Raw genomic sequence first — 16,159 nt, 5'->3', positions numbered from 1 at the left:
TGATACTGCTTGAAAGTAAGACATCAAGCTCTACCTTCCTAGCTTTTACAGACAATAGATAGGATTTTAAGCATATCATCATCTAAAACTGCAGCAGCTATTTTTATAAGTTGTATCATCCACTACAGATGAGAAAAATTTCCACTGCCTTAGAGCCTGTCCACAAATTTGCACTTTTGTAGAACAAGTGCCAATTAAGAGTGTGAAATACCTACATTCTGATTTGGTCGTTTCCAGACACGATTTTTATATTTGGTGTCGCTGTAACTAGGTGCTCAGACTGTAGTGTGACAATGAATTAAGCCCTAGATTTATTGCTGGCGATATCTTTATAATAAAAATAAATCAAACCTTTCTAGGAGAGAATGCAAATATGTTAGAAACAGAATCCTTTTTTAACAAAAAATACTATTCCTTTTCCTCCTACATCGCATCCACCTTAATCATCTTACACCCACATAACTGGCTCGACTTCAATGACACTGTCTCCTCTGCTAGCTTAAGAAACTGTTATATATTTCCATGATAACTGAAAATGAACAATTTTAAAACCAAGTTGTTAAATTCCACATACTTGGAACAGTGTGTGGGAGTTGCATGGATTGGCACATAAGGAACAAAGTCATCCCTCTATTTGCACACACATACACACTTTTGAGAACCTGCATGAATGCTTTTACTGCATTACAGTCATAGCGAGGGAATTACACACAAACCAAACACCTTGTGATTAGGGGTTTGTTGTTCTGTGCCTTCAAGTCATTTCTAACTTATGCTCACCCTAAAATGAACCTATCATGGGGTTTTCTTGGCAAGATTTGTTCAGAGGTGGTTTGACTTTGACTTGTTCTCAGGCTGAGAGAGTGTGGCTTGCTCATGGTCACCCAGTCCCTTTCCATGGCTGAGCAGGAATTTGATTCCTGATCTGTCTGGCCTTCAAACCATTACACCATACTGGCTCTCCTTGTGATTAGAGGTGCCAAAGATTTTAAAAATAGGATTCAATTATCTCTACAGTTTTCTAGACAAAAGTAACCAACCATGCTTGAAGCAGGAATATAAGATTTGTGACATGTTAACCTATGCAAGTATTCATTATTTATTTATTTATTTATTTACATTATTTATTTATTTAATTTATATCCCACCTTTCTCCTTTCACAGGTGGCTTACATCCAATGTAAATAAGGTACAAAGAAAACTATCAGTAGAATTTTTTTTAAAAAAATTAAACAAACAATCCTACTAAAAACACAATCTTAAAAGCAATTTAAAATATATCTAAAACTTAATAAAGCCAGTGTGCTGTAATGGTTTGAGTGATGGACTATGATTTTGGAGGCCAAGATTTGATTCCCCACTTGGCCGTGAAACCTGCTGGGTGACACTATGCTCACCCTTGCGTGAGAGGGAGCATTCCATGTAAGAAGTTCAGTTCTTGATCTTCTTTTTACTCCGCCTGCTTTTGTAAAACTTTTTTATTCTACTCTTGGCTGCTTTTAAGACAGGCATAAAAAGAGAAGCTAACAGTCCAAGCATCTGAGGAAGTAGACCAAATCTACAAAAGCTTATCCTGCAACTTCTTTTACATAGATAATCTCAAAGGTGCTGCAAGATCCCTTTGCAGTCCTTAAATAAATAACTAAACCCCACTTTTCAAAGGAATAGAATAACCTGTCCTTAAAGTAGCAGTGGGAGAACATAAGGAACCAACATGGCCTGTGGTCAGGGATGGGGGGAGCCACACTCCAACATCTGCAGTACAGATGCCGCAGATTTATAGGGATGTAGCTATGGGGGGGGAGGAATAAGACCATTGCTCCCCCCATAAGAATTCTGCCTCCCAATGATTTTTTTTCTTCTGTTCCCAAATGTCTACCATTGCAGAGAGTGACACTGAAAAACTTGCACACCCAGAATTCTTATATCTGCTGTGTTTGCATTCCTTTGGTTACTTTGCCTGCCCCTTTTGCTACATTACATTTCTAAATACTCAGCTGAAGTTTTACATTACAGTACTATCATGCTAGAAATTGGGAGACTGAGGAAAAATTCATTAGAAGCAATGGCAGAATTCTTACTAGAGGACAATGTCCTGATTCTCTGTCAGAACTACCCTGCAACCCCAGCCTTAGAACAGGATCCAACAGTGTACTTCAGCTTGATCTTGCTATTTCTGCCAGCAGAATCAAAACTTTGGGTGCATCTACACTGTGGAAATAATGTCATCTGACACCACTTTAACTGCCATGGCTCCATTCTGCAGAATCCTAGGATCTGTAGATTTATGGGGCACCAGAAATCTTTGGCAAAGAAGGATTGTAAAACTGCAAATCCCCAGATTCCGTAGAATGGAACTACAGCACTTGAAGTGATGTCACACAACATCATTTCTACAGTGCAGATGCACCCTTTCTTACCTTGCCCCACAGTCCTCTGTGGTGTCTGAAACCCATTCCAGAGAGTTTCCCATACCTCAAGAACAAGTTTCTAGAGCATGTGGGAGGCTATAGGGATAGAGTAATCAGATATCCTTTTTTAGGACATATTCTCCATTTCAACTTTCTATCCAGGAGGAATTCCAAAATGTCCTCCCTTTTGAGCATGACTAGGAAGCATGAATTTATATTTAGATTAGTGTTTTTAGCTTTGATTTTTGTCATGTCCTATATTTTTCTTGAATGTCCTACATTTTCTGGTGCCTTGTCCTCCTTTGCAGGTGGGGTATTGGGTTACCCTGTATGGGGGTGGAGGAGAATTGTCCTCATGCCAATTCCACTGGTGGAAGTACACCAGTGGATTGTGGCCTTATTGATTATAGAACTAGTTATAGCTAGTGACACCCTTTTGCTTCTCAGATTAAGGAGAAACCAGGACTTCACTAGCACACAATTATCAAATGAAAACAATGATATCTTCATGTACAGAGCTCCTGACACAACATGCTAGAGATGTGCAAGTACACTGTCATGTGTGTCTGTGTGTCTGCCATTCCACCAGTCCGCTCTATTCCCATCTATGAGAAGACCATGTATGAGAGATTGTTGCCAGAGATGGAGTTTGCCAACAGTTGCAAATAAATACTGAACAGTTATGAATTTATTTATTCTAATTAAAACAATTAGCTGCAATATATTAGACATTTTTCCTGTTTGCAAGCAAATACATGGGGAAATATATCCATCAGCCTAAAAGGATATCTTACAAACCTAGTATTAAACTATTTTCATTGCTCCGCTCACTTAATCTCAGCATATTCACTTCAGCATCTCCTGATAATTTGTTGTTCAGTTTCACCATATGTTTACTGCAGCTGGATCTATCCATCATTTCCCATTTATTCTCTTCCAACACTGTCTGAACTGTCCCAATGACTCTCTGAAATCTGCTAATTGTCTTCTCACTGCTGACAGTTAAATTTCTTTCTCCTCCCCTCAAACGACAAAGGTAATTTTCACATTATGATGATTGGGCCCATTTTATTAAGTGCAAAAAGAAACCAAATGATCTTTATGGTAAAATTCATAGACTGCGAAATAAATATTTTGGTCAACCAAAAATGTAAGTTCAAAGAATAATCTTTCCATCTCTTATTGCTGTCTGATGAAGTTAGCATCCATTCATTTAGCTGAATTCAATTAAAATGAGATTCAGGTAAATTATATGTGGCACATTCAGATATACAGAAAAACATCTACTGCTTAGATACAAGTATATTTTGTCATTCCCTCTGTGGCTATGGTATTACAGAATATTCATAATAATGTTAACTGCTAAAAAGAGAGAATGTCAACAACAGAATGTTACCAGAAAATCCCAGAACAAAAGAAGTTGGAATTATCCAATGAAAATGATTGTCACTTTCTCCTTATCATGTGCAAAACTGCCTTTTTAAATCACACTGGGATTTTTTTTAAAAATTAAGAACAATGCTTTAATTAATTAGCCATACCAATAAATTGATTACATCTTGTGACCTATTACTTTCACATAGCAGTGACAAGATAATGTTAGGATAATGAAAAATAGACACGTTCAGCCATAGGCTGAGTATATATCAACACAGCACACATTAGCATTGCTTTGGCAAGTTTGATAACAGTGTGAGATCTACAGTGCAAACATTCTGTGCATTGTCACTTGAACAGTAGGTTTTTAAAAAACAAATTTCAAAATTCCTGCCACTTATTGCATACAATAAAAAGACAAAAAACAAACAAAAAACCCAGCAAATCTATTGGATTTTGCCAGTATTGTTTTGTTTTGCGGCAGCTCAAAAAAAATCTATACTCTTTTGTGGGTTGGGGGTTGTTGTTGCTGTTTTTGTTTGGAAAACCATAATCCAGCAACATTGGCTGACCCCATTCAGAGGGACCCAGGCATTCTCACTGGGGTCAAAAAGTAGAAGAATGTACAATAACCTTTCATCCTCTGAAATCTTCATTGAGTTCAGAATATGTACCACAACTCACTCCGTGCATGTTTTTCTCTTAATTCTGATGCATGAGGGTTAAATATCTGCTGCTGCTGCTCTGCCTTCAACGTATGGCAACCTTACGTTGAACATATCACAGGGCTTTCTGGGGCTGGGAGTGTGTAACTTACCCAAGGTCACCCAGTGGGTTTCCATGACTGAATAGGAAATCCATGTCCACTCATTCTATAGGAACGACCAACTGTTTATAGCAATTTCTCAGATCTGTTTTGTTTTGTTTTTGTAGATGAGGGAATGGTTTGCTGAAGTTGTCCTGTGGTTTGAAAGAAAAATTTTCTCCTCTCTGAATTTTAATTTTTTTAAATTTAAAGTTATCTAGTGCAAAACTGCCATTTCACTGGTACACTATAGTACTGTAACTCTTTTAAAAAACTAAAAGAAAGGAGAAGGGAAAGAAACATACTGGTCCACTTTATTTTAAAATTAAAAAGAAACCTCTTTGAGGATCTATACCACAATTTTTAACTGATCACGGTCTATAACTCACCCATATAAAACAGGAAGACAATGCAGGCAACAATCTCACAGTGATTATTTGGAATAGCTTCATGTGCTTTGTTTACTGCCATTCAGCCTTTCCTCATGGGTTTCTCTATCTCTCTCTGAAATAACACACTATTCTCAAAGACTGTAGCAGGGTCAAAGTGAGAGAAATGGGTGAAAGTGACCAGAAAGTGAAATTAGATGTTATCAGAAGAGATTTGCGGGATGGCTGTTTTATTGCCAAATACGTAGAAGATGACAACACTCAACTCAAAACCAGAGAGATACAGAAGACCTTTGTCAGGTGCAACAGTACAGGAGAAAGATGAAGGTGGAAAAGGCCTAAGAAGTTCCCCCAAACAAAAGTCCTCTAGGGGTAGAGGGGATTAAGATCATTCTTCTTAATCCTACCTCCCTATCACATGTTGACATGTCCAGAAGCACAGAGATGTCTGTCCAGCTCCTTTTAGGGTATTATACTTAATGCATAATTCTCAAAGATAATCACCAAGTGGCAGCAGTAGAAAAAAATATGATGGGAGACACATAGAAGAGGTAAAATGCACAAAAGCAGGCTGCTTTGTACCACAATTTGGGTTTCTGAAAGCAAAATGACTGTGTATTTTGCATTAGCAAGTCTACCTAAAATATATTTTCCCTGTAGAGGATGATCCTAGCACAAAAATGTGTCAGTTTGTAGGCATAAGTCTAAATCTACAGAACCCTCTTTGGCCAGGTGATCTCAGAGATCTGCCAACAAAGCAAAATCTGCCAGGAAAAATAATGTGCTGGCTAAGATCTGCCAGTAGAAAGCCAAAAAAAGAAGAAGATAGAATGGCACCAGGGGCTGCATTATGCCAGATCCAATTTTCCTTCAACCCAGGGACTTAGCCACAACACTGGCACAAAGTTAGACAAGGATGAAGGGAGTCCTAACTTATTTACTGCATCTTTAGAGTGGAAGGGTGTCATAACTGACTTGTGAGAGTCTGACAATTCAGGCAGTGAGAAGGAGGTTGGATTGGAATCTGCAGCTGCTGATAACAAGACTCTATCTGAGTCAGAGGAACTGGGGGTTGATACACAAGGGGGGCATGCTCTCTAGCAAGAGGATGCAGGCTCTAGAGATCACTTGCCATCATTCATCAAATGACCAGGAGACAATGAAAGATTGTGCCATTCCCAGAAGTTAAGTAAGAGATGTTGACCTAATTAGACACCTGGGATCTTGAAACAGTTGCCTATAAATCTTCCAAATCACTCCCTGGAAATGTGTTGCTGTCAACCCTCCTTTCTTGGCAACTAGCAGCACTTTCCAGTATTAGTGTTTTTGACCTTGGACTGGCAACAACTTATGATCCTGATTCACTTCATCCTGGCCTTTTTTAGCCAGATTTCTGTTTTGCTGAACACCCTCTTACTTCTCCAGTCATCCTGCTATGACTGACCTAGACTGAATCAACTACTCAACAGCTCTTGTATTCTAACTACCTGATTCCTGTGACACATAACAACAACAACAACAACAACAACAACAATAAAATTTCTTTATATTCTGGTTTTTCGCAAGGAATCAAAGTGGATTACAGCAGTATATACATAAAACATGGTACAATCCAAAAAAAACCATCTCCCAACCCTCCCCCCGATCATAAAAACATAATCAAATTCATAAAAAGTGATTAAATGATAAACTGAGTTAAAACAGTCCAAGCAAGTTCCCTAAAATTGCAGGTAGAGTTGGGCAGGAAGATGTCTTCTTCTGGGGGGGGGGGGGGGAGGACTTGCTGAATGGAGCATAGGTCAGAGGAGTTAAAATCATCACAGCTTCAACTAGCCAGTGGTAGCTCTACTAGTCAGGACTGTACGTTAAATCCTATCAGTTTTTATAACATTCATCTTTGGCAAATTATATTTAGTTTGTATATAATGTATTATATTAAGTCCTTAAGATTCTGAAAATAGACTCGAAAGTGTCTAGGCATTCATAGTGAATTCTCAGCAGGCTGAACAGGAATAAAGGAGGAGGTGATCTGAAATAAGTTTAATATGACATTCCCCTTTCCCTCACCTGCTGCTATTCATTTTCAGTTGTAAAAATGAAAGTAAAACTGGCCTGGAAGTTCTCAGCAAATAATTTTTCATGTAAACTTGGGTGCATGAAAATATTATTTGGGGAGATAAATATATTCAAATATTTATGTGGTGTTACAAAGGACAGACTTCTATTTGAAAGCATCATTGATTTGAAATGCTGACAGACCTGTGCTCAGTTTGAAACACAATTTGAAAAGAACATGAGATTTCAAAAGTTGTTACTCAATATTCATTTTCCACATTGCTTTGTTTCTCCATTAACTTGATCCATCATCCAGTCTCTACTTTACTTGTTCTGTTGCTCATTACTTTTCTATGACTTTTTAGTTCCTTTTTAAAATTCATTTTAAAAAATAAGGAAGTAGTCTAAAATTTGGGAGGTGTACAGTTATCCTCAAAATACCCACAATCATTTCTGCTGTAAATATCAGAGACAGAGAATAATCTTCACTTGTTTCTTGAAAAGAAATAATAATTAGAGCTAAGATACTATTGCTAGGCCTAACTAGGGTAGATCTGTTGAATCAACCCTTGTGGAAATCCCACAGATTTAATGGATCTGTTCTAGTTGATCCAACCAATAGGATTCAGGGATACATTATCAGCCATTACAGTATTTTCAAAAAGGCCATCATGATGTCCTTGTTACCGCTAAATGAACATGCTACTTGGAATGCATTGCTTCCAAGCACCAGGCTATTTTCCTTCTTTCTTTTTTCATTCTATTTGCTGCCTCCCCTTGCTCTATATCCTTCTGGCAGTCTGCTCCCCACTTGGAAAACTGTCATTCAGTGCATTCATATCTGAACACATGCACCCATTTTGCTGTTCTGTCCCCTCACTTTAAAGCAGCAGCCTTGCCACTAAACTGCCTGCCTGACCCCACTAAATGGCAGATTTTACCGCATGCCATGTAGCCAAATGATCTAGGGCGGAAGAGCACGTCTTTGCTTTACGCTACATTTCCAGACATCAGGTTTCATTAACATCTGTCTGGCTGAACAAAGCACTTTCCTCCACAGAATTGATAGAAGCCACAAATGGCAACAGCAATGTCCGGTACCGCAAATACGAAACTGAACTGCCACTGCATGTCAGTGAACTGAAGGATCTCCTCAGGATGAAGAGTCAGGAACTATTTGGTCTGCAGAAATTTTAATTCCTTTCCACTACGTCTCAAGATCTGGTTTGGAGCAGACTTTTGGAAGCTTCCTTTCTGGTTCAAGAAGTCCCATAACATGCATTTATGGAAGTTTTAGTTTAGTAAATTTTCCAAGCTCTGGGCTAGACTCCAATTTGCTGATTTAAAAAACAAGCCAGTTTGGCATAGGCCCAAAATGACATGGGTCTCAATCTCTATGCTGAAATCTAAATCCCTTTCTGAAGATCTCAGGAATACTCCTTGTATAGGTACAAGGAAGTTTTGTTCAAGCACAGCCTTTACAGCTTGTAGGGCTTTGAAAGAAAATCAAGAATATACTTACCTCTTCACATTTGTTGTGAACTGTTGTTACAATTACATAGCTGAAGAGGTGGCCATTCTAATCTACCTACATGTACCTGCCAGAAAACTGACATCTGCCAAAAGGATATAAGATATAAGAGACAAGGCAAGCATTTACCTCCCTTGCAGGGAAATGTAGCCTTCCAAATGTTGTGCAAACATTAGGCTCAAATTGCACTCAACATGATAGGAGGAGCAGAGACGAGGGAATAGAATCCTACCCTTTCCAGTAGGCTGAACCAAAAGCAAGCTCCTGCAGACTCTTCTTGTGTGTTTTTCCTCAATAAACTTTGGCACTTTGACATAACTCTTGTGATGCTTGGCCACATGTGTCCCAGTTTTCATTTGTGAAATGCTGGAGAGCATGTTATATTGAGAATTAGTTATTCTCTGTCCAATCTCTCCCTAGCTTATCCATTTTTACCTGCCTTGTTGTCAGGCTTCAGAATGTCAAAGTATTCCTCTCCAGGAGACCAATTTTCGGTCTGATGCCCTCACTTACCAGGCTGAATCTATGTGTTCCTGGTGACCCAGAAGTGACTCCAAGCAGCACTGATGTTGCTTGGTTGCATGTGTCCCAGTTTTCATCTATGAAATACTGGAGGATGAGCAATAGTCTTTCTCAGATGTTGGCTGGACTTCAGCAACAGGCGCAGGAACAGAGATATGAACTGAAGGGCAGATATTTTCCTGTCTTTCCCCCTACTGCATAGGTGGGCAACGTACGTTTTTGGCAGGGGGGGGGCTTTTAAAAATAGTAAGTGACTGGTGGACATTCACTGTTGCTCCAGAATACTCTCTCCAGGGCTGAAAATGGTCCAGAGGGGCAAAAATATAGCAAAAAGACACCATCCTATAGAGAATTTGGGGGCAAAACATTATTTTTTAATTGGGGGTGACCATCCAAGGTCTCCTGGGGGCTAATGTAGCCCTGTAGGTTCCTGCAATTTTCTACTTCTGCTGTACTGCTATCCTAGGTTTTACAAAGACATCTGCCTGCTTGACAGAAACAGAATCCCATTTCAGCCAAATGGATAAAAGTTGTACTCCACACATGAGAATGACTGGTTCGTCTATAAAACCAGACAGCTGTGTATGTACTTCTCATCTGCCATATATAATCAAATCCTAAGATGCTATAATGGAGGGTCACAATAATTTTGAGAAGAGGTACAACTTGTTACATCAGTCTGTTGTAATGTCTGTCTCCCGAGCACTAGTATAAGCCTCAGCAAAGAGTTCTAAGATAAATAATTCATCACAAACCCCCAGACTGGATTTTCCATTCACTCTATTGGGTATTCCTGACTAGTTTTCTGGGTTGCTGTATAGTTTTCAGGATTTCTTCAGCTTTCTTCCCATCATGAGAAACAAATGTGGTCAGCTGGGATTTTAATCAGGACTACAAGACCTTAAGAATAAAGGTTTAGTTTGAGTCATTATTCTACTTTTATTCTGCTTCACTGATGGTTGTATCTTGCTATGACTACTTGTTGTTTCAAACCATATTTATGTTCTGTGTGGAATTTTTTGCTTTCACTCCTGCACATCCCCCCCTCCAAGTTCTGCCATGCCAGATTCCCCATCTGATATGTGCAAACCATCCCTCTCCGTCACCCACAGCTATTTGCTAATAGAAGAATACCCAAGCCACAGGACTAATGCCACATCTAGTCTGGTTCTTCACAGTTTTCCTCATCAGGATTTCTTTTTACATCTTTTGTCTGCTTTTAATCTTTAAAAAAAACCCAAAGCTTAAAGAGTTATTGTTCTACATGGCCAGTAGCTGGACTATTCTAGAGTTTTGATCCAAAAAAGGATTTTTTTCCAAACTGCTAAAAATCACAAGGGCACAGTTACATGGAGCATTTGCTGATGCATTTCCTTTCAAATGCTCCATTCAATAATAGTTGAGAAAGAGAGAGAGAGAGAAGCCAGTGCCATGCATGCTAATTGTTGAGAGAGAAGAGGAAGAAAAAATGGTCTGAATCTTATTAATCAGTCTCAGCTAGAGTAGAACCATCATTAAATGGGGACTCTATATACAATATGAACCTGCCCAATGTTTAAGATCCTCAAGTATTTATCTTAGTCCCACCAGCATGGCAGACATCTTTGATATGGACACGGAGAGGGCCTTCTTGGTGAGTTGGTTGAACGAATGGCTGGCATACTGGTCAGTATTTCTGCGACTGCAAGCTGGAGGTATGATCTCATAACATTAAGGATTCACATTTAAGACCATCAGTGACCAAACTTGACCCCCAAAACCTACATCTTAAGTCAGGCAGTACTCCAGCCTAAGGCTTTCTGAGACACTGTAGACTCAGGTGCAGGTAAATGACCTCTCCATTGAGAGAAGCACTTGTGACATGACCCTGAAGGATCTCTCCAGCTGCCTGTCTTAACATACCCTGGGACATACTCTGGGACAGCACTGCAGTCATCCTTTCCAAGTGCTTCAATCTACAGTGGCTCAGAAACCCTTCACTTAGGCACTACCTAGCTTAAGAGGTAGGTTTTTCTAGGGGTAATATCTGCAGAAGTAGCTATGATGGCAGAACTCCCTTGTCATAACTATGTCTGCCAATACAGGATCTTGGCCTAACCATTTTTATGGGTTTTGCAGGGGGGGAAAGTTTCAGTTCCATAAAACCAGCTGCCATGATACCTTGATTGTAAGTGCTTTTATTTCTGGTGTAAACTTGGGTCTACTTTAACTTTCATAACATTTCTTTTAAAGGCATTACTCAGATACCACTTCAGAACAAAGACCAACAAGGATGCATCAATTATAGCTTTTTTTCCATTTGAAAAAGAGGACAATGATATTGTCTTGGCTTAATTGCCATGGTTTAATCCTATGGAATCCTGGTATTTGTAGTGTTGGTGAGGGGTATGATCTCTCTGGCATAGGATTCTGAATATCTTTTAAAAATAATACATCATAAGCATCCATAGAATGGAGCTATGTCAGTTGATCTGGTATCAAAGTGCCAAAATTGTACATGTGGATGCACTGCACGATATAAGAATGAGTGTACATGGATCCATCAGGGACCCTTTTTTCAGTATTGAAAAATAAACCTCATTTCATGCTGACATGTTAAGGAAAAAGCAACATGGGACATACAGTAGTGAAATAAAACTTGTATGTGAGAGTCAGAGTGACTCAGCAGAAGCCAATAGAGAACCACACAGGTGTGAATGGTAAGACAATTAACAAGTGCTGAATGCCAAGGACAAGAATTGCAAAGTGGATAATTGAACACACCTGACAATTGTTAAGTGGTCAAGGCTGAGATGATGAAATCATTAATTGTGGGATGAACAAAGAGAACCAATGGGAATGATGTACACGCCTACTGGGTGGAAGCAGACCACAGTAGGTGGCACCATGATATGGCTATAATAAGGACTATACATCCCAATGCATTTTGTGGGTTGTAGTGGATTGTTGTGTGGGTTGGAGAGTGAGGAGTTGAGTATTGTTTGGAGCTGTGTATATAGTAGAATAAAGTAGATCTTTTATATAAGACTACTGAGTTGTCTGGTGTCTTGGGTGAAGCTACAAGAACCAGCAGGACCCTGGTGAAGAAGGGTGAAGACTTCTGTGGAGGCAAGAGTGAGAAGGCTTGGAGAGTTTGTCGGGGTCTTCAGCCAGTTCTCTGCAACTCTTGCAAAGATTCAACAACTGGCCAAAACTGGTCAGCGTGGTGCACAACCAGGTGGTGAGTTCCAGGCCAGGTGAAGAGCCACAACTCCCATCATCCCTGACATGACATACATGTTATTAAGATTTTCTGACACAATTTGTGAGGTTGTATGGGTCTGAGTGTTTAAGTCGCTTGTCAGTTGATAATTATACCATGTATATGTGAGATATAAGAAAACTCTGATGTGACATCCACACTGCAGAAATAATGCTGTTTGACACCATGGCTCAATGCTATGGAATTTTGAGATCTATAGATTGGTGGGATATCTGAGCTGACAGAGCAGGCTAAATATCTCACAAAACTACAAATCCCAGAATTCCATAGCATTCCATGGCAGTTAACATTGTGTCAACCTGGATTACTTCTGCAGTGCAGATGCAGCCTGAAGGAACATTCTTCCAGCTGCTTTCCTTACATAATACAATTCCATCATTTTTTGTACCCTGGTAGATCTTCAGTGTAGCAAATAGTTTACTCTCTTGCAGAGTTCAGCATTCTTTTCAACCTCAGCTCTTTACTCACAAACTATATAGAAGACTTTTCTGGTATCTTGATCTTCAATTTCTTTCTTTTTTTTCTTCCCAGGAATGACATGCCAAGCCCGAAGTTCTTACGTTACCAGTGAGATCCTGTGGGGTTATCGGTTCACACCTGTCCTCACCCTAGAGGATGGATTTTATGAAGTTGATTACAACAATTTTCATGAAACATATGAGACCAACACACCACCTTGTAGTGCCAAAGAACTGGCAGAGATGGCCAGTAAAGCAGAATTGCCCCTTACGTGGTCTGTGTCCAGCCAATTAGACCAGCATGCCGAAATGGATCCTGAGGAGGAGGCCAAGAGCCAAGAAGAACAAACAGAAAGGAATGGCGATGTGGCCAATTTAGAGAATGAGTCCAAAGTTTAGAACTTACGATGGTACAGAAAATAACATATCTTCCTTTCAATGGAGAAGGAAGAACATACATTTAAGGACTAAAATGTCTGCCTGGCCAAAAGATAAGCAAACATTTTGACTAAAGCTGCAATATTCCTTATTTTACCATATATTCTCTTATCATTGTTCTCTTTTTCAACTGGGGAAAAAAAACAACCAATGTCCTTGTATGCAGGTATATGGTTTAGAATTTGTTTTTAAGATTAAGGGCAGAAGTTTATTACCCTGGGCCAAAAACAAATGGAGTGACTGTAAGTAATGTTCATGTCCCAAGCGTTAACTTCAGCTTTTTAAATATATTCCTCCAAGACAGTTTTGAATGAGATGCCTGCATTGCAGCTTTAAGACCCAAGATGAAGAGAAACATTTGCAGTTCAATGAGATACTGTACATATATATGCCTTATGTAATTTCTTTTTCTTTGAGTTTAGTAATAAACCCAGCATGTACAAAAGTACTGTAGTAAAGGACCTCTAAATAATGTATATATGTGTTTAATTAATGTAAGTTTAGACATATAATTAGAACATAATAGGATGCAAAAAAGAATGAAACCCACCATGAAGAAAACATTTCTATTCTAATACCCGTTAATTCAAGTTTGTTTTGCAGCCTGATATAACTGCCCTGTTTAATGCATGTCAATTTCCTCATTGCACCAGACTGGCAGCTGTTTAGAGTACCTCACTGTTTTATTAAGCGATGATTTACCTAACTCTAAAAAGCCATAGGTCTGGGGGGTGAGGGCGAAGAAATTATAACACGATTCCTGATATACTGTGATACTGTTTACAAAATGATCCTGTTCTTTGTCATGTTACATGGCGAAACCATTTATGGTTACTTGGGCTGTGCAGCTAGAATTTAACTGTGGATGATTCTTGTCAAAGGCAAGAATTTCTTTGTGTGGCATTTGTCTGTAAGAGATGTGTGTGTGTTGAACTATTACTCTTTAAGTGCAATACCTTGGGAAACTCTTTGGTTTTCAAAACCATGCAGTTTAAAAAAAAACCCTGTGTAGATAGATAACCTATATAAGCCATGGAAACTTTTGAATGTTATACATCATTCAAGAGTGAACATATTCACCTGACATTCTGTCTGAAAGAAAACAACTGAATTTCAGCTGAATTTCATTAACATAATAGGTACTTCATATACAGTGCACCCGCGCCATACGCGGCTTGAGCATACGAGCTCAAGCCGCGCGGGGCGGAAGGGGCGGCGCATCCCATTCATTTTAATGGGCACGTGCGCCAGTTGTGCCCTGCGAGCTACCGCGCCACCGCGCCACCATGCACGAGCCCCATTGTTTCCAATGGGGCTCAAGCATAGGCAGAATTTGCCTTACGCGGCGGGATCCAGAACGGATCCCCCGCGTAAGGCGAGGACCGACTGTAGCTTGAATATTCCCCCAAAGAGCTGCACCTTTGGGCAACCCTTAGAAAGAAATCTCTCACGAGATACCAGCATGCCAGCCTCTCACACATGTAGTTTCTGTCAGTGAGCACAATTTGTAGGCCTCATTCTGCCATCTTTACTTATGAGTAGTGCCTTAAGTGCTTTCCAGTATTACATTCTCTCAATGGTTGACAACTGCCAATGAGTAGACACTATGTCTAGACTCGGTACAGCATCTGTATCCTTATTGGCACCATGTATATGTTCAATTTGAACCTTCCATTGGAACAAACTGGCTAATTTGTCCCAGCCACTGAACCTATAAGATAGGGAGGGAGAACAGGTAACTGTCAAAATATTGTTGGCTTGTGATTTCAGTCATCATTGGCTATGCCAACAAAGGCTAATGGCATCTGCACTCCAACAATACCTGAAAAGCCACACTTTTCTAGCTCCTGCTACAAAGATAATGAGCAGTGTTAAATACTTAGTTCATCTTCATGACTGGATCATGTTCTAATCACCAGAGAACAAAATACAGTTGACCCTCCATTTTCTTGGGGGATCCATTCCAGATCCCTCCCCCCAAGAAAACAGAGGCTCATGCTTATTCAAGCCACATAGGCTTGAATGGAGCATGCCCAGCAAGGGTGCATGTGCTGGGTGCACGTGCCACTGCAAACAGCAGAGGTCACCCCTCCACACACACATGTATATTCAACTGCGCAGATCCCAGACCCGTGCATTAGGAAGGAGAACTATATCCAAAGCTCTTAAACTTGCTCCCTTCAGTCCCATGGTCTTCTTCTAGGATAATGTATGTTTAAGTCATTGTGGCATGTGGTTTGGATGCTGGACTAGGACTGTGGAACAGGGTTCAAATGCCTGCTCAGCCATGGAAACCCACTTGACCTTGGGCAAGCCATGACCTCTCAGCCTCAGAGAAAGACAAGCCCCCTCCAAATAAATCTTGTCAAGAAAACCCAGTGATAGGTTTGCCTTAGGGTCAATATGACCTAAAGGTACACAACAACAACAAATTTTCAATGCAATGTATCAAGGAGCAATTAATGGAATGTATCCAGTTAGTCTCTCTCACTAGCAGAATGGGATCCATTCATGAAACTTGGGAAGATTGATTCCACTTCCCATGCAGTACAGTACTTCAGTTCCCAGATCTGCTCTGGAAAGTCCTCTGCCCTTCAGGGTAGAATTGAGGCACATGTAGAGCTGCAGAGGGGAAGACCAGTTGAGGATAAGTCCTCTCATGATACTGAATCTCTCCCAAAAGATGTAGACAAATGCGTAGCAACTTAATAAATAAATAAATATTATTTATTTAAATAAATACTCTAAATAAACTTTTCCATACATTCATGGGTATGACAACAACCTACCAATGTTTTGCCATATTAAAAGACCTCTCGACACATCTGCATGTGTTATTTAAATCACTGCATAACCTTTCTGTCAAAATTCATTGTTATCGTGTTTTTTTCCCATTAGGAAAACCTGTCAC

At 39.7% G+C, this 16,159-nt stretch overlaps 1 protein-coding gene across 2 annotated transcripts in view; it reads left to right on the top strand.

Annotated features, from left to right (window-relative positions):
- Nucleotides 1-15,555, top strand: part of KCNJ6 (potassium inwardly rectifying channel subfamily J member 6) — a 178,559-nt gene extending 163,004 nt beyond the window's left edge. For both annotated transcript variants that reach the window (XM_042460967.1, XM_042460968.1), the window contains exon 3: nt 12,884-15,555. In XM_042460967.1, coding sequence (XP_042316901.1) covers nt 12,884-13,209 — 326 coding nt within the window. In that variant the 3' untranslated portion in view covers nt 13,210-15,555. The remainder of the gene's footprint in view (nt 1-12,883) is intronic.
- Nucleotides 15,556-16,159: the final 604 nt, after the last annotated feature.

The sequence above is a fragment of the Sceloporus undulatus genome, chromosome 3 (genome assembly GCF_019175285.1).
Source record: "Sceloporus undulatus isolate JIND9_A2432 ecotype Alabama chromosome 3, SceUnd_v1.1, whole genome shotgun sequence".
Taxonomy (NCBI): domain Eukaryota; kingdom Metazoa; phylum Chordata; class Lepidosauria; order Squamata; family Phrynosomatidae; genus Sceloporus; species Sceloporus undulatus.
Note: the sequence above shows the minus strand (reverse complement) of the source record. Positions and strands in the feature narration are given on the sequence as shown.